A 27,208-nucleotide genomic window follows, 5' to 3' on the forward strand; every position below is an offset into this window, starting at 1 on the left:
ATAAGTTTGCAGATTGAATTGTCTGACCTCCTATGTGTGCACCTATACTCACCCCAGGCAGCAGAAGTTACTGACAGCTACCAGTAGAGGACTTGGAGTTACAGCATTGTGAGGATGCCCTGCAATCTTTGAACCTCTGTGCCAGCATGTTAGGGCACTAGCTGTTCCCAACCCCCTAGGGCTGAGGCCCTCAGGGTGCCATCATCATCATCCTCCCCATCACCCTCCCCCATCTAGACATCTTCAGGAATCAGTTACCCCTGTCTCTGGGGAACACATAAGTACAGGGTGAGGGGTTGTCATGCATCAGACCTTACCTGAGCATGATCAAAGTCCCAACTTTCCAGACACCCTTCCCCCCATTTCCCTCTCCCTCTGAGCAAAATGAGCCCCTTAAAGTTCCCACAACCTCTCAGGATCACCCTTATTTTCACTTCCCCTGAAAAAGTTTCTCCCCATTTGTCCTAGGCAACTCCCTGCCACCTTAGATGTCTCCTCCTCCGGGAAGCCCTCCCTGACTATCCTCCCCTAACCAAGCCTAGGTTAGTATGTATTTGCTCCCACTGCCTCCTTGGTTCCCTCATCATGAAACTCATCGCTCTGAATTATAATTGCCTACTCCATTGTTAGAATCCCCTATTTGATTGATTGGACGTACTTTGCAGGCTAGTCTGTGCCTGACTCATTCTCACCATCTGGGACTGAGGTCAGCAGCACTCAGGAACACAAGAACAAGTCCATGACCTCAACCACACTAACACCATGGAACTAGGCAGCCCAAGTGCCCACCTTAGGCCTTAGGTAAGTTCATGGCCTGACTCACTGGGGAGTAATAGAGGGGTAGAAACCTCTCACCACAGTCCTTGATCCCTTGTGACTCCACTGCCTACTGCCAAAACCCCCTTCCCAGCTTCATGGTCCCTCAGACATGGAAAACACTCCACTCTGAGCTCCAGAGTCTATATTGTGCACCTAGCCAGGTGTGCACAAGTGCTATCTGGGCATTGGAGGGAATTGGGACATGCCACAGTCCCCACCAGCCACAAAGTGATGGTTAAGAGGGCAGCTTTGCATTTAGAAACACGCTAGCTCTCTGCCCTTGGGCAGGTGATGTCATCTTTTTCTATTTCAGAGAGGTGAAGTCACCCCCAAAATCTTACAGCTAATTTTATAGGAGCAGAGAGGACCTGAGAATCTTCCTGGAGCCTCGGCCACAAAGGCCACATTCTGATGTCCTGAGGTTATGACTTTGACATGTGAATTGGGAGGGCATATCATTCAACTTGTAGACACACTCACAGAGAGCACACAAAGGCCCCTACAAGACCACACACAACTAGCCAAGGCACACAGATGTTCATTAAGAAAACAACCCCAAAGATAGACACAAACACCAACTGCCCAGCGCCTGGTTGTGAGAGCACATTAGCAAGTGTGCGTGAAGCGCTTACCTCCTTGATGGGAGGCGACATTGAACACTTGACATGGCAGGCTGCGGCCATCAGTGGTGTGACACAGTGAAATTGGAAAGTACTATTTTACCCCCAATTAACCTACATGGTTAAAGCACATGATCTTTCTCCAGAATTGGCTACTCACACCAGCCCATCTCTTTGCTCACTAAGGGTTATTCCAGTAGCTGCAGGATATTTATGGGGGGGGAAAGAAAAAACCTTCCTGGCTTTTGAACTTCAAAATCCTATTTAGAGATTCTGAATCTTGGCTTATGAACATGAAAGACTCTAAACCCTGGTAGGGTGCAGTGGCTCACATCTGTAACCCTAGCACTCTGGGAGGCCAAGGCAGGAAGATCCCTTGAGCTCAGGAGTTTAAGACCAACCTGAGCAAGAACGAGATCTCGTCTCTACTGAAAACAGAAAAACCAGCTGGGCAATAATGAGATACTGTCTCAAAAAACTAGCCTGGGCAATAGTGAGATACTGTCTCAAAAAAAAAAAAAAAAAAAAAAGTCTGAATCCTGAAAGACTCCAGATAAAAATCTGGCCATGGTGGTTGCCAAGGGCTGGAGAAAGAGAGAAATGGGGAGTTGCTGGTTTGTGACTATAGAGTTTCGGTTTTACACAACTAAAAATTCTGGATATGGGTAACGAATGATGGTCATACAACATTACAATATACTTAACACTACTGAACTACACACTTGGAAACAACTAAGCTGGTAGAGTTTATTGATGTAAATTTTACCACAATTTTAAAAATAAATAAAGTCTATTGAATAAAAAAGAAATCTGGCCATAAATAATGTATGTGGAAGAACATTCAGCAGTCTGAGTCTGCAAGGCTAATTTCTTGCAACAAAACAGAACAGTTAGGAAATAATAGAATTAAACTCTGAGGAGGCCCAGATATGGATCCCTGTACCCTATCAGCCTACCCATGGATTTCAGGGTAATATAAGGAAAGAGGGTTCCCTGGATGCTCCCAGACTCCAGGTGGGGGTGGGGAGGGTTGTTTGTTTGTTTTTAGAAACAGTGTCTTACTCTGTTGCCCAGCCTGGAGTACAGTAGCATGATCATAGATAGCTTACTGCAGCCTTGAACTCTTGGACTCAAGCGATTCTCCCACCTCCATCTCTTGAGTAGATGGGACTGCGGGTGTGCACTACCACATGAAGCTAATTTTTCTTATTTTTCATAGAGATGTGTTCTTGCTATGCTGCTCAGGCTGGTCTCAAACTCCTGGCCTCAAGCAATCCTCCCCCTCAGCCACTCAAGCCACTGGGATTACAGGTGTGAGCCACTGCACCTGGCTCCTTTTCCATCTTTCTTCTCCACTCCTTTCCAGCTGCTTTTTGGGATCATCTCCTAAAGTTTGTACCCCCAAAACCTTATCTTGGGGTCTGCTGCAGAACAGATGGGCAACATCCTAAGACAATGACCATATCATCCAAACTAGGACACTTCAGAGATTGAGGATCATGATTAATGACATAGGAAAACAACCAGCACCACCCAGGCAACCCAGGGTATATCACCATCTCACCCAGCATTTCAGAGGAAACAGCCAGGGATCTCATGTGTGCCAAGAGGGGGTAGCAGATGCCATGGAACCAAGGGCCAAGCAGAAACAATGACATCACAGCAGGTGGCAATGTGATAGAAGATAATAGCTGAGATCTAGCTGCCCCTGGAACTTAAACAGGACCTTAAGGAGAATTGGCTGAGATGAAATTTGAGAGGGAAGGAAGACTCAAAATTCCTATTAAAGCAAAAATAAATAAGTGGTACCTCTCTGTGATCCTGACTCTGCCAGTGTAAAATTCTTTCCTACCACATGGGACTCCCATTTCCTGCCTTCTAGTCATGTTATTAATGGCAGAAAACAGTAATCAAGTTGGGAGCCAGGGATCGGTGAGTGGGCTATGGTCTGGGTGCCACACAATGCTCCCTCCTCATTTTCCCTTTCCAGGTCCTCTTGAATGACATCACTCCCTCCATTTTTCTTCTTGTTTTATTGAAAGTAACCACCTTGAGTCCTGACTTCTTGAGAGGACCCAAGAGGAAATCAGTGTGTTATAAATTAACCATGGCAGGACATCATCCAGGAGCATTGCCAGCTGGATGCTGGCCTTCTCCAGTCCATTCTGAACTCTCCACCCGCCTGGGACCTGTCACAGCCCCTGGCCCCACTGCCTGCTTGCCCTTGGCTCAGAGCCTAGAGTTTCTCGTCTCTCAACTGGTGCACTGGAGCTCAGCAGTATTCAGAATAGTCTTCCTCCACATAGTTGGAAGGGAACCAGCCAATCTGAAAAGAGATGAGGGATTCATCAGGGCAGCCTCTGCATCTCCTACTGCCCCTCAATACACCAGGCAGGGAAGGCTCCCTCTCACCTCAGGGCCTTTGCACCTGCTATTACTTTTTCTACCATGGAAAATACATCACCCAAACATACACCAGGCAGAACGACCCCCATTACCTCCTAAAAGTCACTGCTTATGTCTCACCATATCAGTAAGGCCTTCCTGACTGCCCTATTTAAAATTGCAACCCCCAACCCACCCAACACTTCTTATCCCCTTCCTTTGCTTTTTTTTTCTCTATAGCACATATCCCCTTCAGATCTACTAGATGTTTTGCATATTTACAAGGTTGTTCTCTGTTTCCCTCCCTCAATATAAAGTAAGCTCTACAACAGGTGGAAGGCTTTGTCTGTCTTACTTAGCACTGACTCCCAAGAGCCTACAACAGTTCCTGGCATGGGGCAAACACTTGATAAATATAAGTTGGGCTGGCACAGTGGCTCAAGTCTGTAATCCTAGCACTCTGGGAGGCTGAGGCAGGTGGATTGCTTGAGCTCAGGAGTTCAAGGTCAGCCTGAGCAAGAGTAAGACCTCATCTCTAGTAAAAATAGAAAAACTAACTGTGTGTCTTGGTGGACTCCCATAGTCCCAGTTACTTAGGAGGCTGAGGCAAGAGGATCACTTGAGCCCAAGAGTTTGAGGTTACTGTGAGCTGTGATAATTCTACAGCACTCTACTCAGGGTGATAGAGTGAGACTTTGTCTCAAAAATTAAAAAAATATATATAAGTTGGATGGACAGATGGATGAATGAATGGATGGATTAATGGATAGGTTAATGGATTGATGGTTAGATTGATGAACAGAGAGCTACATTAAATGAAATAGATTAAATGATGAATTAATGAATGCATGGGTGGGTGGATGGGGATTGGGTAGATGTGTGCAAGGATAAATGGATGAATGGCTGAGTTCATGGATATATTAATGGACTGATGGGTAGGTGGGTGGATGGAAGGATAGATGAATAGATGGATGGATGAATGAATGGATAGGTAGAGATGGATGGATGGACGCATGAATGGATGAATGAATTCATGGGTGGATGAATACATGGGTGGGCGGGTGGGGAGTGGATGGGTGGATGCATGGATAAACAGATGAATGGATGGATGAATTAATAAATAGATTAATGGATCAATAAGTAGGTGAATGGATGGAGGAATAGATAGATAAATAGACACATAGATGGATGAATGAACATACAGGTAGAGACAAATGGATGGTGTGGAAGGATGAGTGGACTAATGGATAGATTAATAAATTGATGGGGAGGTGGATTGACTAATGGGAAAATAGATGGATGCATGCATAGATGGAGGGATGAATGGGTGAAAGAAAGGATGGTTGGGTGGATGGACAGATGCATAGGTGGAGATGAATAAATGCATGGATGAATGGATGATTTATGGATGGGTGGGTGGATGGATGTATGGATGAATTCCCTATATCTCAGACCTTCCTCAACACTCCAAAAGCCTCTCTCAAACCCTAAAATTTCTCCACTTTTGACTAAACTTACCCTTGAATGCTCGTAACAAAACTGTTCACATAAGCAATCATTTAGATCATGTTTTTCACATGTATTTTCCCCAGGTCTAACCAGCATTCCTATTTTCATTCAAAAAAATTTTTTTTTGAGACAGAGTCTCATTCTGTTGCCCAGGCTACAGTGCTATGGCATTGGCCTAGCTCACAGCAATTTCAAACTCCTGGATTCAAGCCATCCTGCTGCTTCATACTCCTGAGTAGCTGGGACTACAGGCCTCGCCACAACTCCTGTCTAGTTCTTCAATTTTTAGTAGAGGCAAGATCTCGCTCTTGCTCAGTCTGGTCTCAAAGTCTGAGCTGAGCTCAAGTGATCCACCCACCTCCGCGTCCCAGAGTGCTGGGATTACAGATGTGTGTCACCACACCCAACCACAATAAATATTTTTAAGAAATCACTATGAGCAAGACCAAATTCTAGAGGGGAATGAAATAAAGAAGGTTCTGTGCCTTCCTGGAACAAAACTAAGAAATAAGTGGAAATGAGCTGGTTTGAAGAGACTTGCAGTCCATCCATTCTTGACAGTATGAATTCCAACAGGAAAATAAGCACAGTGGTTAGTTCCTGCTCTGCTTCTTCATGTATTCAGTATTTATTGGATACCTACTGTGTGCCAGACACTGTTCCTGCCTTTGTGTTCCCAAAATATGCTAATTATTCTCACCCCAGGGCCTTTGCACATGCTGTGCATTCATATACCCATTAATCCACCCGCTCATCAATCCATCCAATCCCACCCACCAAAAAAAAATCCCAGTTTTTTTTTTGAGGCACATTGTCTCTCTGTCACCCCAGCTAGAGTACAGTGGTATCATATTAACTCACTGCCATCTCAAACTCTTGGGCTTAAACAGTTCTCCTGCCTCAGCCTCCTGAGTAGCTGAAACTACTGGGGCTCTGCCACAACATCCACTAATTTTTAGTACAGATGAGGTCTTGCTCATGCTTAGGCTGATCTCAGACAATCCTCCTGCCTTTGCCTTCTAGAGTGCTAGGATTACAGGAATGAGCCACCACTCCTGGTCTCAATCTTGCCCACTCAGTGTTGTAACTGCCTGGATTATAGGTCTATCCTCCTCACTAGGTTATGAGTTTCATGAGGGCAGCAGTCATACTGTGCTTGTTGGGTCTTTTATCTCCTCTGCACCCAGCAGTATGCCCAGCATCCCGGAGGTACCGAACACCATGAACCTGTTCTCTGTGTTCCTTCCTTCCTTCCTTCTGATCTCCATATGAGGCACACCGCACCTCCCCAGATCCATGATTCCACGGCAGCCCCACCACGGCCAGATCATCCCCCATGGCTACCCAGGCCCCGCCTGCCTTACTCGGCCATAGATCTCTCCTCGCCACCAGCCTTGTTGTCCCTTTTTGTTGAGGATCTTGATGATGTCACCTTCCTTGAGGGACAGCTCTGACCGGTCCCGGGCACAGAAGTCATAGCGGGCCTTGGCTGTGCCAAAATATTTGGTGCTTCCTGCTACAGAGAAAGAGCAGAGTAAGAAAAGGGTCTGTGGCAGTGTGAGGACACATGCTTTCAGGAAGGTGACTCCAGGATGAAGGCCCCTCAGTGCTCTTCTGTGCAGAGTATTAAGTGCCCTATACTTTGAGGGAACACAGCTGTGTACCCAGTACCATCCTGTAAGCCAAGAAGCAACTAAACTTAGGAAATAAGACCATTTTTGAATTTTTAATGATTCATATATATTTACTGGAAAAGGAATGAGGAGAAAAGTATGGAAAAATGCATACTAGGCTGTTAATTTTAATTATCTTTTATCTTATTTTTTTTATTTTTTTGTATTCTTTTTTTTTATTTTTTTTTTATTAAATCATAGCTGTGTACATCAATATGATCATGGGGCACCATACACTTGGTTCATAGAATTTTTGACACATTTTCATTATTTTTTTGAGACAGAGTCTTGCTCTGTCGCGTAGGTAGAGTACAGTGGTGTCATCATAGCTCACTGCACCCTCAAATTCCTGGGCTCAAGCAATTCTCTTGGTCTCAAACTCCCAAGTAGCTGGGACTACAGATGTGAGTCACCATGCTTAGGCAATTTTATTTTTAATTTTTTTATAGAGATGGGGTTTTGTACTACTATGCCTGGATAATTTTTCTATTTTTTGTAGAGATAAGATCTTGCTATGTTGCTCAGGCTTGTCTTGAACTCCTGGGCTCAAACAATCCTCCCACCTCAACCTCCCAAGTGCTAGGATTACAGGCATGAGCCTCTGCATCCGGCCAATTTTAATTACCCTAAGGAGGACCAAGGGTCAAAAGATAGAGGGAATAGAGAATGACAAGTAGGAGAAGAAAAAGACATGGGAATTTTCTCATTTTTAAGAGCTAGGGTCTTGCTCTATCACCCAGGCTGGAGTGCAGTGTCTGGAGTGCAGTGGCCCCATCACAGCTCACAGCAGGCTCAAATTACTGGGCTCAAATGATCTTCCTGCTTCAGCCTCCCAAGTAGCTGGAACTGCAGGTATGTGCCACCACACCCAGCTAATTTTTTTGTATTTTTATTTTTTGTGGTGATGGGGTCTTGCTACATTGCCCAGGCTTGTCTCAAACTCCTGGCCTCAAGTAATCCTCACACCTCAGCCTCTCAAAAGGTGGGGATCACAGGGATGAGCCACCATGCCCAGACTGGAAATCTTTTCATAGTACAATAATAACAAAATCTGTAGGATATAAAATTAACTTGCAAACATGCTAATACTGAAATTCATATACACACAAAGGCAAATAAGTTACATTTATTTGATTTGGTGATGAGCATAGGGGCAGTTCTTGTCTCAAAGTCCTAATATTATGTTGCTATTGCTTTTCCGAGAAAATAACATTCTAACAATAATTTATCCTTTTTTTTTTTTTAGTTTTTTGAGACAGAGTCTCACTTGCCACACACCACCACCACTACCACCCCCAGTAGAGTGCTGTGGCATCATAGCCCACAGCAATCTCAGACTCTTGGGCTCAAGTGATTCTCTTGCCTCAGACTCCCTAGTAGTTGGGACTATAGGCACCCAGCACAATGCTCAGCTGCTTTTTAAGAGACAGGGTCTTGCTCTAGCTCAGGCTGGTCTCAAACTCCTGAGCTCAGGTGATCTGCCCACCTCAGTCCCCCAGAGTGCTAGAATTACAGGCATGAGCCACAGCACCTGGCCAATAATTTATTTTTAAATACCTCTTTTAAAAATGTTTGGACGTACAAAAATTCAGAAACTATACTACTCATGTGACTTTTCTGAAAAACATACTCCAGAACTTACTCCAACAAAATGAAGTATGAATCAGAATAAGTAGTTTTAAAAATAAAGGAAAACATGGAAAACAAATACAGATGGAGTCCAAATAATTAATGATACTGTATTCATGAAATTAAACGCAATTGCTAAGAAAGAATTCCTAAAATACACATATATGCTCTTATTGTTTTAATGTACTAGAAATAGTATTCAACAATTTCAGCCTGTAGTCCCAGATGCTTGGGAGGCTGAGGCAAGAGAATCGCTTAAGCCCAAGAGTTGGAGGTTGCTGTGATCTGTGATGCCACGGTACTGTACCCAAAGCAACAGCTTGAGACTCTGTCTCAAAAAAATAATAACTTCAACAAACTGGGTGTGTGGGAGATGCAAAAGAAAGGGGAAGAATGCACTAAAGGTTTTACTTTACTGTGAGAAAAGGTTATGGATGCTAATTAATCCTTAATATTGATACAAAAATGTAGACTTAAAAGGTGCAGGTAGAACCCAGGTATGGTGGTTCATGCATATAATCCCAGTACTTTGGAAGGCCAAGATGGGAGGATTGTTTGAGGCCAGAAGTTCAAGACCACACTGGACAAAATAGCAAGACCCCATGTCTACAAAAACTAATTTTAAAACTTAGCCAGGAGTGGTGATACATGCTTGTAGTCCACCTACTCTGGAAGCTGAGGCAGAAGGATCCACTTGAGTACAGGAGTTGGAGGCTGCATTGAGCTATGATTGTGCTACTGCACTCCAGCATGGTTGACAGAGGAAAGCCCTGCCTCAAAATGCAAGTAGAGTCCCCTTCTGGTTCCTAGTGTGTCCTAATCTTCCCTGCCCTGCCTTCCATTCAGGCAAATATATATGCAAACCACTCAAGAGCAAAGGGACAGACAGGAGTGGGAAAGAGTACCCATTGTTGCACAGATAAGACCTCTGCATGCTCAGTGGAAAGGATGTCCATGGCATTCCCAAACTTTGCTCCACAATTGGAAGAGATGGGGCTGAAAGTTCTCAGCCTGACACCTCCTACCTGGTGGTTTGCTGATGGCTCTCCTCTCAGGCTCCTTGAAAGGGAACTGCAAGGTGGTATCCAAGGACTTGAAGCAATCCTTTAGGGAGTTCTGCTGGTAAAACTCCACCAGCTCCTGGAAGAGGGACAATATGGCAGATGCTACCCCAGCTATGCCAGCCCACAAGGGGGCAGCTCCTCATATGAAACAATTCCTGGAGAACAATTCTTTGAATTCTTCTCCTGATGGGGAGCTCGTTGCCTTCCTCAGCAGCCAGGACTATTTTATGGGAAACAGACCACATTGCCTAAAACCAGTTTTCCTAAGAACCAACTAATTCATGTTGTGTTAATTTTACCAAATAATCAGTTCACCAGATTCAAAGCCCCCTATAGGTACCAAGGGCCTTATTTTTATAATTCATCATCACCATCACCACCACCATTGTTATTTAAGCACCTACCATGTGCTAGCCAGTGTGCATACCACACCTCATCAAAATCTCCTAATAATCCTGACAGGTGAATACATTCATGATTCTCCCATCTTACAAAAGGAGAAGCTGAGACATGGAAAAGCTGAGTTCTTTGTCTAGGTATGCATAGCTGGAAAGAGAAAATCCTGGATTCAAGCCCTAGGGAAGGCAGTAGAGTGGTAGCTAAGAGCTGGCCTCTGTAGTAAGATTGATGAATTTGAGTCTCAGATTTGTTGTACTTATAAATATTTCTTCCACAGATATTTGGACTGATTCTAATAGTGAGGAAACAACCAGGTGAGTCAAAGTTAAAGGATATTCTTCAAAACAAAATGCTCTGTGTTTGTAGTTCTAGACTCCAAAATGCCAATACCATGAAAGACATCCCCCCACCAAAAAAAGACTGATAATTTATTACAAACTAAAGGAGACTGAGGAGGTAAAAACTAAGTGCAATGTGTGATAACTACTTAGATCCTGGAGGTGGAGGAACAGCTTTTAAAAAGACATAATTGGGACAAGTTGGAGATTGGAATATGAACAGTATATTAGGCAATAATTTTGCATCAATGTTAAACTTTCTAAGTGTAATAATGATACTGTGGTGATGGATTAGAATATCTCAGCTTTTAATGTATTCACGCTAAAGTGTTTATGGTTGAAGGATATTGGTGCCTGCAACTTTCTCTGAAATAGTGCAGGAAAAGTGTGTGTGTTAGAGAAATAGAACAAAAGAGACAGAATATTAACAATTAATAATCGTAGGTGAAAGATACACAGGTGTTCAATACGCCATTTCAGCAACTTTTCTGAAATTTCTTATAGATAAAAAATCAAGGGGAAGTGTTTCGGAATAAAAAGTTTGGAGGAGAACAAAAGATTTGTGGACTGAATTAACTTTTGGCAGAGGCAAGAACCCTTAATCTAAGATACTGCATTCCCCCCAAAACTGCACATACATGTAAAATTCTGGATTTCCTTTCAGAGAACTCATCATTCCTGAAGGACCCACAGACCATGCATAAGATGCATGTGCCTTAAAGTAATAGGCTTAAAATATCTAAAACACGATCACAAATTACAGGGCACGAAGCAGAAGCAGGAACACCCAAAAGTCATTTTAGTGCTCAGTGAAATGGTCACTTAGAGATTAGGCAGAGGTAAGTCCTGGGCTCTGCTGTTCTGTGACACTAGATGACAGCTAAACCTCAGTTTTACCCACCTGCAAAATGGATCCTCAGAGGGTGGGCTGAGGGGAGTACTATCTATAAAGTGTCTGTTCTGTAAATGCTCTTTGCTGTTATTCATTACTATGTTGGCCATTAAGTTTAGGTCAATTGCTCCACAGTGCCTTGGAGAGGCCACTCCAAATGTGGAAAAAAGGAAGTCCCAAGATGGAAATGGATGGAGGGTCCCACCTAGGTTCTGGGAGGCTAGAGTTTGGGGGACACTGACTCTTACCGTAAGCCCCCGGAAAGCCTTTTTCTCTGTGATCCGGTATAGTCCTTCTGCTGTCATGATTTTTATGTGCTTGACCTCGACATTATACCTGGAAACAGGAAGAAAGAGGACCAGGTGGCCACTGAGTCCTGAGTCAAGGGACCAGGCCCATCCACTGACAAGCTCCCACCATGAAGGAAGCAATCTTGGGTTTTCCAGGGAGGGTGACCACTGAAACCCAAAGAATGAGGCTTTTCCAACAGAACCCCTTCCTTGGAAACTTTGCTACTCCAAGCCTCCATGTCTTCATCTCATATAAGAGGAATCATCTTCCCTGACTCACAGGTTGGTTGAGAAGCCAATAAGACTTTGTAAAGAAAGCAATGTTCTAGAAAAGATAGGGAAAGACCTCCACTTCCACCACTATAGATGACCATAGAATATAAAGGATATGATAGGAGAGACCTATTTCTGGAAATATGGTGACCTTCAGAATACTAAAAAACATATATAAAAGAAAGACTCCACTTCTGCTAATATGGTGGGTCAAGACATGGGAGAAGGCATCTACTTCTGTCTATATGGAAAACCAGATAATGAAAAAAATTTTTAAAGGCCTCCTACTACTGCTGAGGAAAAAAAAAATGCTGAGCTCTTAGAAAAGGGAAATCCATGGAAGCTGGAAATAAAGATATAAAAACATAAAGAACAAAAGCTAAATGAACTAGGGATACCTGAATGGGTTTGCTGATCTTGGTAACCAAGGAGCTTATATCTTGATGATCATGCGGAAACAAGAAATTCATTACTGGGTTCATGTGGGGTGGGGAGTTAGCACTGAGATGTGCTCGTACCCTTTAAAGCTGGACTGTCAAAGAGCCACATCCGGCTGGGCATAGTGGCTCATGTCTGTAACCCTAGCACTTTGGGGGGCTGAAGTAGGAGGATTGCTTGAGACCAGGAGTTTGAGGCCATCCTGGGCAACACAGCAAGAGCCCTTTTCTATAAAAATAAAAAATAAGTTAAAAATTAGTCAGGTGTGGTGGTAGAGTCACTTGAACCCAGAAGTTTGAGATCACAGTGAGCTATAATGACACCACTGCACACTAGTATGTGCAACAGAGGCCTGTCCCAAAAACAATACAAGAAAAAAGAAAAGAGAGTCATATCCTCAAGAAAAAGAGTGTTCTGGAAAAACTCAACCTATCCACACAAAGATGATAAGAAGCACGCATGTCTCAGACCTAACATAGTAAAGTCACCCTTAAGAATTCGTCACCTGGCTTGGAGCCTGTAGCTCAAGCGGCTAGGCCGCCAGCCACATACACCAGACCTGGTGGGTTCCAATCCAGCCCAGGCCTGCCAAAAATGACAACTACAACCAAAAAATATCCAGGCATTGTGGCAAGTGCCTGTAGTCCCAGCTACTTGGGAGGCTGAGGCAAGAGAATCTCTTAAGCCCAAGAGTTGGAAGTTGCTTTAAGCTGTGACACTACAGCACTCTACCCAGGGTGACAGCTTAAGACTCTGTCTCAAAAAAAAAAAAAAAAAAAAAAATCCATCACCTGGCCAGATCCAGTGGCTCACACCTGTAATGGCTCATGCCTGTAATCCCAGCACTCTGGGAGGCTAGGGTAGTAGATAGCCTGAGCTCATGAGTTCGAGACTAGCCTGAGCAAAATCGAGACCCCGTCTCTAAAATATAGCCAGATGTTGTGGCAGGCGCCTATAGTCCCAGATACTTGGGAGGCTGAGGAAAGAGAATCACTTGAGCCCAAGAGTTTGAAGTTGCTGTGAGCTGTTACACCACAGCCCTCTACCAAGGGCAACAAAGAGAGACTTTGTCTCCAAATAAATAAATAAATAAGAATTCATCACTTGTCACCCATAGGTTTGGGGTTTGAACTTAAATCACATGTGTAGGCTGGGAAGCTAAGAAATTAACTTCAAAAACAATTAACCTAAAGAAGAAATTAACCTGCTGATCATCCCAACAGAAACAAATGTAAAACGTCTCTGGAGACCCAGGCAGCATAAGACTACCACAGGTAAAGCCCCACTTAAGATTACAACACAAAATTATAAAACTGACAAGGAAACGAGTCACCATGAGTGAGAAGCAGCTCACACCGCACAAAAAGGTACAAGAATCCAGGTGTAAGATGCTTGGGTTCAAATTGTGTTTTAGCCTCTTCCTAGAGGAAGCTAAAGTTCTTTTTAAGATTCTGTAGGAATCATATCTCTTTCTTGTAGGTTGTCAGTCAAGTAAAAGAAATAAGACAGGTAAAAGCACTCAGTGATTTAAGTTCAAACCCCAATCAGAGCTCAGAAAGGAGGATGTTATTATGGTACACTAGAAATTAAAAACTGGATGTCCTTCTTCACAGGCACCTGAAGGACCCAGGTCATGAAAAGAGATGGGTCAGGAAGGGAGGAGTTACTTAATACTGATGGCAAATTCTGCAGCATCCTTCACCCTCTGCCGCACCAAGAATGTCCCATCTGAGCGGTTGGTAAGGATGCTCTCTGCCTCTGCACGCTCCATGGGGCCAGCATACCTGCAAAGACACACCAAGGAGGGAGGCTGCACAGTCCCCATACCTGGGTCCCATATTTCCATAGCGATACTGCTCCCTTCCCCCCAATCGCTGCCAAATCATTTTTTAAGTTGGCGATAGCCTGGGTCTAATAGCCTTTAAACATCAAGTTAAGCCCCATGGAGATATTGGCCAGAGTTCAGAGGTGGGAGTAGCCATTAGGCTTCTATTACTTACATCCAAGATTTGACATACAGATTGTGGGGAACAGCTCAGCCCTTTTGGTCTTACTGGGTATCTGGAATTTAGCCCTTGTTTTGTGAACTAAAATAATAACTTAAGGCTCTCCTGCCCACTGGTTGACTGACTGGATGCCTTTTTGGCCAAGAGTATCCCTAAAACTGAGTTGCCAGCCATAGGAAAGGAGATCAGACATGTCTCATCATGTCCCCCTCCTTAGAAATGTCCTTTGTGACTCACTGGAGGGGGTGCTGAGGCTCTGCAAGACATACCTGCAGGTCCTCAATAGACATAACAAACTGCTTGAGTCTGGGCATAAGTCCTGCAGTTTGTTTCTAACTAACAGACCCATATCTTAATTCAGGCATTCCTTTTTGCTGATTCCTGGTCTACTAGACAAAGCCTAACTCTTTCAGCCAATCATCAGCTAAAGAAACTTTAAACCCCCCTGTAACCTATAAGCCCCCTCTTTGAGATGTCCCACCTTTTCAGGCCAAACTGATGTATGCCTTCCATGTATTGATTTATGTCTTTACCTGTAATCTCTGTCTCCCTGAAATGTATAAAAACAAACTGCATGTAACCCCAGCATAAGGAGTCCACTTGCTCAAGGCTTCTTAGCTGTGGTTCTGGGTCTTGATCCTCACACTGGGCTCAGAATAAAGCTCCTTAAAATCATTTTACAGAGTATGGCTTCAATGGGCATTTTATTGAATGCCCACTAGATGCTGGTCTCTGAGTCACCAAGACAAAAGTCAAATGAGAGAGTAAGGCAGTAGCCTCAGATGCAAAATTTGAGTGGCAGACAAAAAAAAAAAGTCATTGAGATAAATAATAATAAATAGAACAAATAGTATTTTAATGCAATATTTTTAGATATCAAAATGAATGAAAAAGCAGCCATAAAATGAAATGAAGCTCTGACACACGCTGCAATGTGGATGAACCTTGAATACATCATGCTCAATGAAAGAAGCCAGGCACAAAAGGCCACCTAGTGCCTGATCCCGTTTATATGAAAAGTCCAGAATAGGCAAACCCACAGAGACAGGAAGTGGTTTTGTTGTTGCCAAGGATGCAGTTGGGGAAGGCAATGGGGGAGGGGAGGGGGATGGGGAGCTGATGGGGATGGGAGAGAAGATGAGGTTTCTTTTGGGGGTGATAAAAATATTTCCAAGCTAAATAGAAGTGATGGTTGCACACCACTGAATGTACTAAATGCTACCAAATATAAATATAAACACGAATATATACAATATAAATTATAAACATTAACTATATGTAATATACACATACTTATATAATATATAATATAAATGTAGGTATGTAATATAAATGTAAATACTATATATTATATGATAAGACATGTGTAAATATACAACATAAATAATATTAGTTATACATGATACATAAAACATAAGTATAAACATATAATATAAATATATTATATGTTATATAATAATATGTATTAAATGTAAATTGACAATATAAATAATATATAATATAAATGTAAAACATAAATATACTATAATATTATTTATCAGCATAATATATAATATAAAATAAATGTAATATAATATGAATTAAATATGTAATATAATTGTAAACATATTTGTTCATATTTGTTTCATTTTTTGCCTTGTTTTTAATTTTTTAATATTGCATTAAAATATTATGTGTCTTGATCCCTGAGTATTTTAGTGCTCTCTTAAATCTTGCAGCCAAGGTGACAGCCTACCTCATCTCACCCAGGTCCACATCTGCATGGGAAAGAGCAGAGCAAGCACAGCCACAAGAGACCACAGCTCAGATCTTTTATTATCAAGAGGCAGGAAAGTCAGGCTTTGGATTTGGACAGTTCTGGGTTCAAATCCCATTCCCATTGCTTTCTCACATGTGACATTGAACAAATCATTCCCCTCCCTGAACCTCCTTTCCCAAGAATTCCACCTTGGCAAAAAATAAATAAATAAATAAATAAGAATATAAGCATCTATTTCGAAGGGTTATTGTGAAAATTAAAGGAACGCACTAAAGAGCAGGCACATGGCCATAAATATAATACCATATTGCAGCAAGTCTGAGGTGAAATGATTAAATGCACCATTCTCTTTTATGTGCCATTATGAAAGAAAAATTACTACCTATAAAATTCAGCAGAAGACTAAGATTCCATTGGTCACAAGAGCCATTTCAAAGTCTGAGATGTTAAAATGTGAAGAGGAACATGCAGCTTCAAGTGGGTAAAATGTGGCAATGACAACAGCTAATCCTATATAGAGTCCAGGACTGGGCACTTAACAGGCTCATTTAAGCCTCCTAACAATATTATGAAGTAGATACTGTCATTAAGCTATTTTTCCAGATAGGAAAACTGAAGCACAGAGAGCTTAAGTTATGGTGCCAAGATCACATGGCTAGGTAATGTTGGGATAAGGATTTAAACCCAGGTGAGTAGGCTTCAAAAGCCACACTAAACCTCCACCCCTAGCTTCCCAACATGCATTAGATGCTCAAAAAGAAAAAATGGGACTTCCGTTACCACCAACACCATCACAGCCATTGACATCATTATCATGGTATCCATTTTGCTTCCAGCAAGACCATAATCTCCCAAGCTCAGGGGCCTTCCTTTTATGTCCCCTCCCCAGCATCCCCCAGCCCAGGGCTAGTTTCATAACTCAATGCTCAGAATTCAAAAAATAAATAACTGGTCTGGAGGCCACTCTCTAGCCCCATCTGGGCCTCTGCCCCAGGAACCTCTGGTTGGGGGCGGGGGAAGGAAGAGAAGAAAGTAGTTCAGTCCTACTCACCAGAGATGAACAGAGAGGTCCTGAGGAGGGCCCTAGAATACAGAGACCCCAGCTTAGGACAACAGACCATAGGGCATTTTGTTCACTCAGTCATTTGACTCATGAGCATTTACTGTGCCAAGCACTGTGCTTGTTACTGGAGCACACCCTCAGAACCCATACAGGAGACTGGCCCAGTGTCATGTAAAACCGGTTTACCTATCTTAGATGTTTCACATAAATTGGATATACTAAATGTAAATGTACTACAGTTTTTCACTTGAAATGATGATATTGGGCAGCACCTGTGGCTCAAAGGGATAGGGCGCTGGTCCCATATGCCGGAGGTGGCAGGTTCAAACCCAGCCCCAGCCAAAACTGAAAAAATAAATAAATAAATAAAAAGTGGCACCTGTAGCTCAAGCAGCTAAGGCGCCAGCCACATACACTAGACCTGGCAGGTTCGAATCCAGCCTGGGTGTGCCAAACAATGACAACTACAACCAAAAAATAGCCAGGCATTGTGGCAGGCACCTGTAGTCCCAGCTACTTGGGAGGCTAAGGCAAGAGAATCACTCAAGCCCAGGAATTGGAGGTTGCTGTGAGCTGCAACGCCCCAGCACTCTACCGAGGGTGATAGCTTGAGGCTCTGTCTCAAAAAAAAAGAAAAGAAAAGAAAAAAAAAAAGAAATGTATGATATTATGTTGTGTAAATTTCACTTCGATATTTTTAAAAAGGCAAAGAAAAGAATGAGATGCTCTATGTTCAGTGATGTGGCAAGATATCAAGACACATTAAGTGGAAGAAAACAGTATGCAAAATAGTAATGAACCTTTTGAATAAACCATGGAGTAACTGAGAATCCATATCCATATCTGTTTGTATTGGCATTAACAAATGCCAAATAGCCATATTAAAAAGATTAATAGGCCACACATGGTGGCTCAAGCCTGCAATCCTGGCACTCTGGGAAGCCAAGGCAGGAGATCACTGCTGGGAAGATCATCTGAGGCTAGGAGAGTGAGACCCTGTCTCTACTAAAAATAGAAAAATTAGCCAGTGTTGTGGCAGGTGCCTGTAGTCTCAGCTACTTGGAAGACTGAGGCAGGAGGATTGCTTGAGCCCAGGAGTTTGAGGTTGGGGTGAGCTATGATGGTACCTTCTCATTCCAGTCTCACATAGTAAGACTCTGTCGAGAGAGAGAAAGGATAACAGTCATTGTCTTGTGAGATGTTGTGAGATGGGTGGTACTGGAAGGATGGGACCTTGAATGAGACCGAGAACTATCATATTTGTATCTTTTCTCAGATTCTTCACTGTAATGAGAGAGGAGGAGCTGCTTTAAGGAAGCAGGTACATTGAGAGACAGACATTGAAGATATGCACAGATCTTGGTTTCTAAATGCCATGCCCCACTGAAATAACCAGAGCTCCTTGGAGAAGACGTTGATTCCAAGAGTAGGAGGAAAAGTACAAGATAAATCTGCATAGTATCAGAAAATAAGGAAGTACTCAAGGAATGATGGAGACATGTTACCATGACAGAGAAACAAACCTGAAGGGATCCTTCTAGCCAAAGCTGAGACAATTTTAAAATAAGAATCTGTGAGCTATTCCTCATAGAAGATGGATGGATGGATGGATGCATACGTACCATGTCCTAAAAGATAGGACAAATAGACAGATGATAGACAGATAGATAGATAGATAATAGACAGTTGATAGATGATAGGTGAATAGATCAGACAGGTAGATAATAGATGGAAAGAAGGAAATAAGATAGGATATGTAGATGATAGATGGATAGATAACTAGATGATAGGTAGATAGACAATAGACAGTTGATAGATGGGTGGATGGATGGATGGATGGATGGATGGATAAATGATTTATTGATAGATGATAGATGGATAGATGATAAATGAATGGATGGGTGAATAGATGGTAGTTGGATAGATGATTAATTGAAAAATAGAAGGATAGATGATGAGTATATGAATAGATGATAAATAGAAGATTTATTGATAAATAGATCTATGATATATAGATGTATAAATGGATAGATAAATGCTAGATGGGTGGATCGATGAATGGATAAATGATGGACAGATGGATGGATGGATAAATAAATAATGACTATGTGGATGAACAAATAATGATGTGCGGATAGATGGATAGATAGATGGACAGATGAATGAATGGACAGGTAGGGTAGAAGGGGCAGCTCTTCCTTACAGCAGAATACCAGCTAAAAAATTAGGAAGGAACAATGAAGTTGGAAATGCATAAGGTAAGTTGATAGTGAAGAAAATACAGAAACAAAAAAAAGAAGTTACATTTTTGGGGAAATTGGCAAAATTTAAATGTAGGCTATGAACTAAATTTACAATGACAATGTTAAATTTAATGGTTTTTTAAATCATGCTATGGTTATACGTGTACAAGAAGTTTCTCATTCTTAGGAAGTACTTAAAGTATAAAAGGAAATGATGTCTGCAAACTCACTTGTAACTATTTCAAAAAACATCTGTGTGTGTAGAAAGAGTAAATGACAGAGCAAATGGAATGACATGTTAACAACTGGTGGGTCTAAGTTGAGGCTCTATGACAGCTCTTTGCATTATTCTCGTAACATTGCTAGACATCTGAAAGGATAAAAAGTTAATGTTGCAACAAACATGGGAGAGAGTTCTTCTCCTTAGGTTCCATTTGGGCTGTGAAGTTGGACAGTGGAACCCTTTGCTGTGAATGAGGGAGGAAGGGGGCACCTGAGGTTTGAAGGGAATGGGCAAGATCTGAAGCCATGGGAGTGAGGGATTAGTTAAGCAGAGAACAGTTGAAGAGCAGGTGAAGAAAGGGTGGACAGGTCTGTCCATCAGGAGCTGGGCAAGGAGGTAAAGGTGGTAGGTTACCTTTACAGGACTTAGTTCAGTGTCTCTAAAGAAAGGCATGGACTGGCCCACCATCCTGCCCCCTCCCTCTTCCCCTACCACACCCTTGCATGAAGAAGGACATTCACACCAAAATAAAAGGGGGAATGGACCATCATTCCCAGCATGGGCCCACTTTGGGTTTAGTCAATGGTGCAGGCAAAGCCTTGAGTTGGAGAATGACCTGCCACAATAAGCACCCCTTCCCCAGCTCCAGGGGTGTCCTCCTAAATCTGCCCACCCACCCCAGATCATCTCTGGACCCCTTGCCCTAGCTCCATCCAGACTTGTGTCACTCACATGGACATAGGGCTTCACCCTATTACAGGGAAACCAGCCAACTTCATTGGTAGCTGTATTCCTGCCCTAAAAACCCAGGAGACAAAAAGAGGGACAGAGAGGTTATAGGCATCCGCATGTGTATATGTATAGGTATGTATCCATCTCTTTGCTCAGTGGCCACTCTGCTTATCCATCTATCTCTGCATGGCCTGGAGGACCCCCAGAGGTGCCAATCAGTATCAATTTCCTAATAAAATGGCCAGCTCAGAAGAGACACTAAGCCTACCCCCCAAATCCCAATCTATAGCATCATTTCCCAGGCACCACTTGCAGAGCTCAGTGGTACTATGAACCCACTCCTCAAGGTCACCTGGACCCTTAACCCTACTTGAATCCTGCCCAGCACCACCAGCCCCAGCCTGTACCTCCCACCAGTTCTGTTCAGCTTCTGCCTTGGTGAGCTCCACAATGTCTCCAGGGTTGAGTTGCACAAAAGGTCCAAAAGCACCGGGAGGTGGAGGGAGCCCATAGTATTCCTGAAACACCTCCATCCTGGGTAGACCTGGAGGACAGGGAGGGTGGGGTACAGGGTGGGTGACAGTCAGTGACTTTCAAATTTGACTCTTGCCACCACCAAAATGACTAAAATTAAAGAGAATGGCAATGTCAAACAAGTGTTGGCAGCAACACAGAGTGACCAGAACTGTCATACATTTTCTGGTGGGGAATTCACTTTGGAAAACTGTTCAGCAGTACGGACTAAACATATGCCTACCCTGCAACCCAGAAACTGAAGAGAAATGAAAACACAACATCCAAAGTCATGGACAAAATGTCCACAATAGCTTTATACACAATAACCAAAAACTGACAACAAACTAAATGTCCTTAGTAGTTTTAACTGTAGATAAATGAGTTGTGATACAACCACACAGCAGAACACGGTGCTCCAGTGAGAACAACCACACAGTGGAATGCACAGGGGAACACTGTGCCACTGAGAGAACAACCATACAGTGGAACACACAGAGGAACACTATGCCACAGTGAAAACAACCTCATAGTGGAACACTGTACCATGGTGATAACAATCACACAGTGGAACACTGTGCCATAGGGAGGACAACCGCACAGTGAACAACACACAGAGGAACACTAGGCCATGGAAGAACAACCACACAGTGGAACGCACAGTGAAACACACAGTGGAACAATGTGCCATGGAGTGAACAACCACACAGTGGAACACACAGTGGAACACTATGCCACGGTAAGATAACCACACAGTGGACAACGCACAGTAGAACACTGTGCCGTGGGAAGAACAACCACACAGTGGAATGCACAGTGGAACACACAGTGGAACAATGTGCCACGGAGAGAACAAGCAGTCAGTGGAACAAACAGTGGAACACTGTGCCAAAGTAAGGACAACACACAGTGGAAAACATACAGTGGAACACTGTGCCATAGTGAGAACAACCACACAGTGGAACACACAGTGGATCACTATGTTGCAGTGACAACAACTGCACAGTGGAACACTGTGCCAAGGTGAGAACAACCTACACAGTGGAATGCACAGTGCAACACACAGTGAAACACCATGCCACAGTGAAAACAACTGCACAGTGGAACACTGGGCCATCGTAAGAACAAAAACACATTGGAAAATGCACAGTGGAACACTGTGCTGCAGTGAGAACAACCACACAGTGGAACACACAGAGGAACACAGAAAGGAACACTCTGCCACAGAGAGAACAACCACACAGTGGAATACACAGTGGAACACTGTCCCACGGTAAGGACAACACACAATGGAACACACAGTGGAACACTATGCAACAGAGAGAGTAACCACATAGTGGAACACACAGAGGAACACTGTGCCACAGTTAAAACAATATCACAGTGGAACATTGTGCCACGTTGAGAACAACCACACAGTGGAAGACACAGTGGAACACTGTCCCACAATAAGGACAACGCACAGTGGAAAACACACAGTGAAACACTATGCAACAGAGAGAACAACCACATAGTAGAACACACAGAAGAACACTGTGCCATGGTGAAAAAAAACCTTGCAGTGGAACACCATGCCATGGTGAGAACAACCTCACAGTGGAACACAGAGTGGACCACTATGCTGCAGTGAGAACAACTTCATAGTGGAATACACAGTGTAACACACAGTGGAACACTGTGCCACAGTGAGAACAACTGCACAGTGGAACACAGTGCCATGGTAAGAACAAAAACACATTGGAAAATGCACAGTGGAACACTGTGCTGTGGTGAGAACAACACAGTGGAATACACAGAGGAACACAGAGAGGAACACTGTGCACAGAGAGAACAACAACACAGTGGAATACACAGAGGAACACAGAGAGGAACACTGTGCACAGAGAGAACAACAACACAGTGGAATACACAGAGGAACACAGAGAGGAGCACTGTGCACAGAGAGAACAACCACACAGTGGAACACACAGTGGAACACTATGCAACAGAGAGAACAACCACATAGTGGAACACACAGAGGAACACTGTGCCACAGTTAAAACAACCTCACAGTGAAACACCCAGTGGAACACTGTGCCATGTTGAGAACAACCACACAGTGGAAGACACAGTCGAACACTGTGCCACAGTGAGAACAACCTCACAGTGGAACACTCAGTGGAACACTGTTCCAGGTGAGAACAACCTCACAGTGGAATGCACAGTAGAATGTACAGAGGAACACATAGTGCAACACTGTGCCATGGAGAGAACAACCACACAGTGGAACACACAGAGGAACACTGTGCCACGGTAAAGACAACACACAGTGGAAAAAGCACACTGGAACCACAGTGAAATACTATGCAACAAAGAGAACAACCACATAGTGGAACACACAGAGGAACACTGTGCCACAGTTAAAACAGCCTCACAGTGGAACACTGTGCCACAAAGAGAACAACCACACAGTGGAGCACACAGTGGACCACTGTGCTGTGGTGAGAACAACTGCACAGCAGGACACACAGTGGAACCCTGTGCCATGGTAAGAACAACAACACATTGGAAAATGCACAGTGGAACACTGTGCCATGGTGAGAACAACCACACAGTGGAACACACGGTCGAACACTGTGCCACGGTGAGAACAACCTCACAATGGAACACTGTGCCACGGTGAGAACAACCACAAAGTGGAGCACACAGTGGACCACTGTGCTGTGGTGAGAACAACTGCACAGCAGAACACACAGTGGAACCCTGTGCCATGGTAAAAACAACAAAACATTTTTGAAAATGCACAGTGGAACACTGTGCCATGGTGAGAACAACCACACATTGGAACACACAGAGGAACACTGTGCCACAGAGAGAACCACACAGTGAAAACAACATTGCAGTGTAACACACAGTGGAACACTGTGCCACAGTGAGAACAACCTCACAGTGGAACAGACAGTGGAACACACAGTCAAACCCTGTGGCATGGTGAGAACAACTGCACAACAGAACATACAGAGGAACACACAGGGGAACACACAGTGGAACACTGGGCCATAGTGAGAATAACAACACAGTGGAATACACAGTGGAACACACAAAGGAACACTATGCCTCAGTGAGAACAACTGCACAGTGGAACACAGAGTGGAACACTGTGCCATGGTAATAACAAAAACACATTGGAAAATGCACAATGGAACACTGTGGCATGGTGAGAACAACCACACAATGGAATGCACAGTGTAACAACAGTGGAACACTGCACCACAGAGAGAACAATCACACAGTGGAACACACAGAGGAAAACTGTGCCACAGTGAAAACAACCTCGCAATGGAACATACAGTGGAACACTGTGCCACAGTAAGAACAAACACACAGTGGAACACTGTTCCATGGTGAGAAAAACCACACAGTGGAATGCACAGTGTATCAACAGTGGAACACTGCGCCACAGATAAAGCAACCACACAATGGAACACACAGAGGAACACTGTGCCACAGTGAAAATAACCTCGCAGTGGAACATACAGTGAACACAGTGCCACAGTGAGAACAACCACACAATGGAACACTGTTCCACAGTGAGAAAAACCACACAGTGGAGCACATAATGGACCACTGTGCTGCAGTGAGAACAACTGCACAGTGGAACACTGTGCCATGGTGAGAACAACAACACAGTGGAATGCACAGTGGAACACACAGTGGAACACTGTGCCATGGAGAGAACAACCACACAGGGGAACACACAGAGGAACACAGTACCACAGTAAAAACAACGTAGCAGTGGAACACACAGTGGAACACTGTGCCACGGTGAGAGCAACCACACAGTGGAACACACTGTGGAACACAGTGGGATGGTGAGAACACCCACATAGTGGAACACACGGTGGAACACTGGGCCACGGAGACAACAACCACACAGTGGAACACTGTGCCACGGAGAGAACAATCACACAGTGGAACACTGTGCCTCACAAAGTGGAACACACGGTGGAACACTGTGCCATAGTGAGAACAACCACACAGTGGAAAACTGTGCCACGGTGAGAACAATGGCTAGTGAATCACGCAGAGGAAAACTGTGACACAGTGAAAACAACCTGCAGTAGAACACATGGTGGAACACTGTGCCACAGTGAGAGCAACCACACAGTGGAACACACGGTGGAACACTGTTCCACGTTGAGAACAACCTCACAGTGGAACACTGTGCCACGGAGAGACCAACCACACAATGTCCCACAGAGTGGAAGACTGTGCCACAGAGAAAACAACCTCACAATGGAACACATGGTGGAACAAACAGTGGAACACTGTGCCACAGAAAGAACAACCTCAAAATGTCACACACAGTGGAACACTATCCCAAAGTGAGAACAACCACACAGAGGAACACACAGTTGAACACTGTGCCACCGTGAGAACTACCTCACAGTGGAACACTCTGCCACGGAGAGAACAACCACACAGTGGAACACTGTGTCACAGAGAGAACAACCTCACAGTGGAACACACAATCAAACACTGTGCCACAATGAGAACAACCTCACAGTGGAACACACAGTGGACCACTGTGCCATGGAGAGAACAACAACAGTGGAACACACAGTTGAACACTGTGTTGCAGTGAGAACAACTGCACAGCAGAACACACAGTGGAACACTGGGCCATAGTGAGAATAAACACACAGTGGAATACACAGTGAAACACTGTGCCACCATGAGAACAACTGCACAGTGGAACACAGAGTGGAGCACTGTGCCGTGGTAATAACAAAAACAGATTGGAAAATGCATAGTGGAACACTGTGCTGCGGTGAGAACAATCACACAATGGAAAGCATAGTGGAACAACAGTGGAACACTGCACCATGGAGAGAACAACCACACAATGGAACACACAGAGGAACACTGTGCCACAGTGAAAACAACCTCACAGTGGAACATACAGTGGAACACTGTGCCACGGTGAGAACAACCACACAGTGGAACACACAGAGGAACACTGTGCCACGGAGAGAACAATCACACAGTGGAACACACAGAGGAACACTGTGCCATGGATAGAACAACCACACAGTGGAACACACAGAGGAGCACTGTGCCACAGTGAAAACAATGTTGCAGTTGAACACACAGTGGAACACTGTGCCATGGTGAGAGCAACCACACAGTGGAACACACAGAAGAACACTGTGCCACGGAGAGAACAACCACACAGTGGAACACACAGAGGAACACTGTGCCACGGAGAGAACAACCACACAATGGAACACACAGAGGAACACTGTGCCATGGATAGAACAACCACACAGTGGAACACACAGAGGAGCACTGTGCCACAGTGAAAACAATGTTGCAGTGGAACACTGTGCCATGGTGAGAGCAACCACACAGTGGAATACACAGAGGAGCACTGTGCCACAGTGAAAACAATGTTCCAGTGGAACACACAGTGGAACACTGTGCCACAGAGAGAACAACCACACAGTGGAATGCACAGAGGAACACTGTGCCATGGATAGAACAACCACACAGTGGAACACACAGAGGAACACTGTGCCATGGATAGAACAACCACACAGTGGAACACACAGAGGAGCACTGTGCCACAGTGAAAACAATGTTGCAGTGGAACACTGTGCCATGGTGAGAGCAACCACACAGTGGAACACACAGAGGAGCACTGTGCCACAGTGAAAACAATGTTCCAGTGGAACACACAGTGGAACACTGTGCCACGGAGAGAACAACCACACAGTGGAACGCACAGAGGAACACTGTGCCATGGATAGAACAACCACACAGTGGAACACACAGAGGAACACTGTGCCACTGTGAAAACAATGTTGCAGTGGAACACTATACCACTGAGAGAACAACCACACAGTGGAACACACAGAGGAACACTGTGCCACGGATAGAACAACCACACAGTGGAACACACAAAGGAGCACTGTGCCACAGTGAAAACAATGTTGCAGTGGAACACACAGTGGAACACTGTGCCATGGTGACAGCAACCACACAGTGGAACACACTGTGGAACACTGTGCCACGGTGAGAACAACCACAGAGTGGAACACACAGTGGAACACTGTGCCACAGTGAGAATAACTTCACAGCAGAACACACAGTGGAACACTATGCCATGTCGAGAACAATCACACAGTGGTACACTGTGCCCCACAAGTGGAAAACACAGTGGAACACTGTGCCATGGTGAGAACAACCACACAGTGGAGAACACAGTGGAACACTGTGCCGCAGTGAGAACAATTACACAGTGGAACACTGTGCCACGGTGAGAACAACCGCACAGTGGAGCACTGTGCCACAGCGAGAA

General features: G+C 44.0%; 1 protein-coding gene across 3 annotated transcripts in view; it reads right to left on the reverse strand.

The window, feature by feature from the left end:
* Nucleotides 1–3,453: 3,453 nt before the first annotated feature.
* The window catches only part of VAV1 (vav guanine nucleotide exchange factor 1), a 75,786-nt gene continuing 52,031 nt past the window's right edge, over nt 3,454–27,208 (reverse strand). For 2 of the 3 annotated variants that reach the window (XM_053585122.1, XM_053585119.1), the window contains 8 exons: nt 20,763–20,899; nt 20,356–20,421; nt 17,146–17,177; nt 13,997–14,113; nt 11,577–11,664; nt 9,661–9,775; nt 6,698–6,849; nt 3,454–3,765 (listed from right to left, as the gene is read on the reverse strand). In XM_053585122.1, coding sequence (XP_053441097.1) covers nt 3,712–3,765; nt 6,698–6,849; nt 9,661–9,775; nt 11,577–11,664; nt 13,997–14,113; nt 17,146–17,177; nt 20,356–20,421; nt 20,763–20,899 — 761 coding nt within the window. In that variant the 3' untranslated portion in view covers nt 3,454–3,711. The remainder of the gene's footprint in view (nt 3,766–6,697; nt 6,850–9,660; nt 9,776–11,576; nt 11,665–13,996; nt 14,114–17,145; nt 17,178–20,355; nt 20,422–20,762; nt 20,900–27,208) is intronic. The other variant, XM_053585120.1, reaches the window with a different exon arrangement.

This window comes from Nycticebus coucang, chromosome 3, assembly GCF_027406575.1.
Source record: "Nycticebus coucang isolate mNycCou1 chromosome 3, mNycCou1.pri, whole genome shotgun sequence".
NCBI lineage: Eukaryota > Metazoa > Chordata > Mammalia > Primates > Lorisidae > Nycticebus > Nycticebus coucang.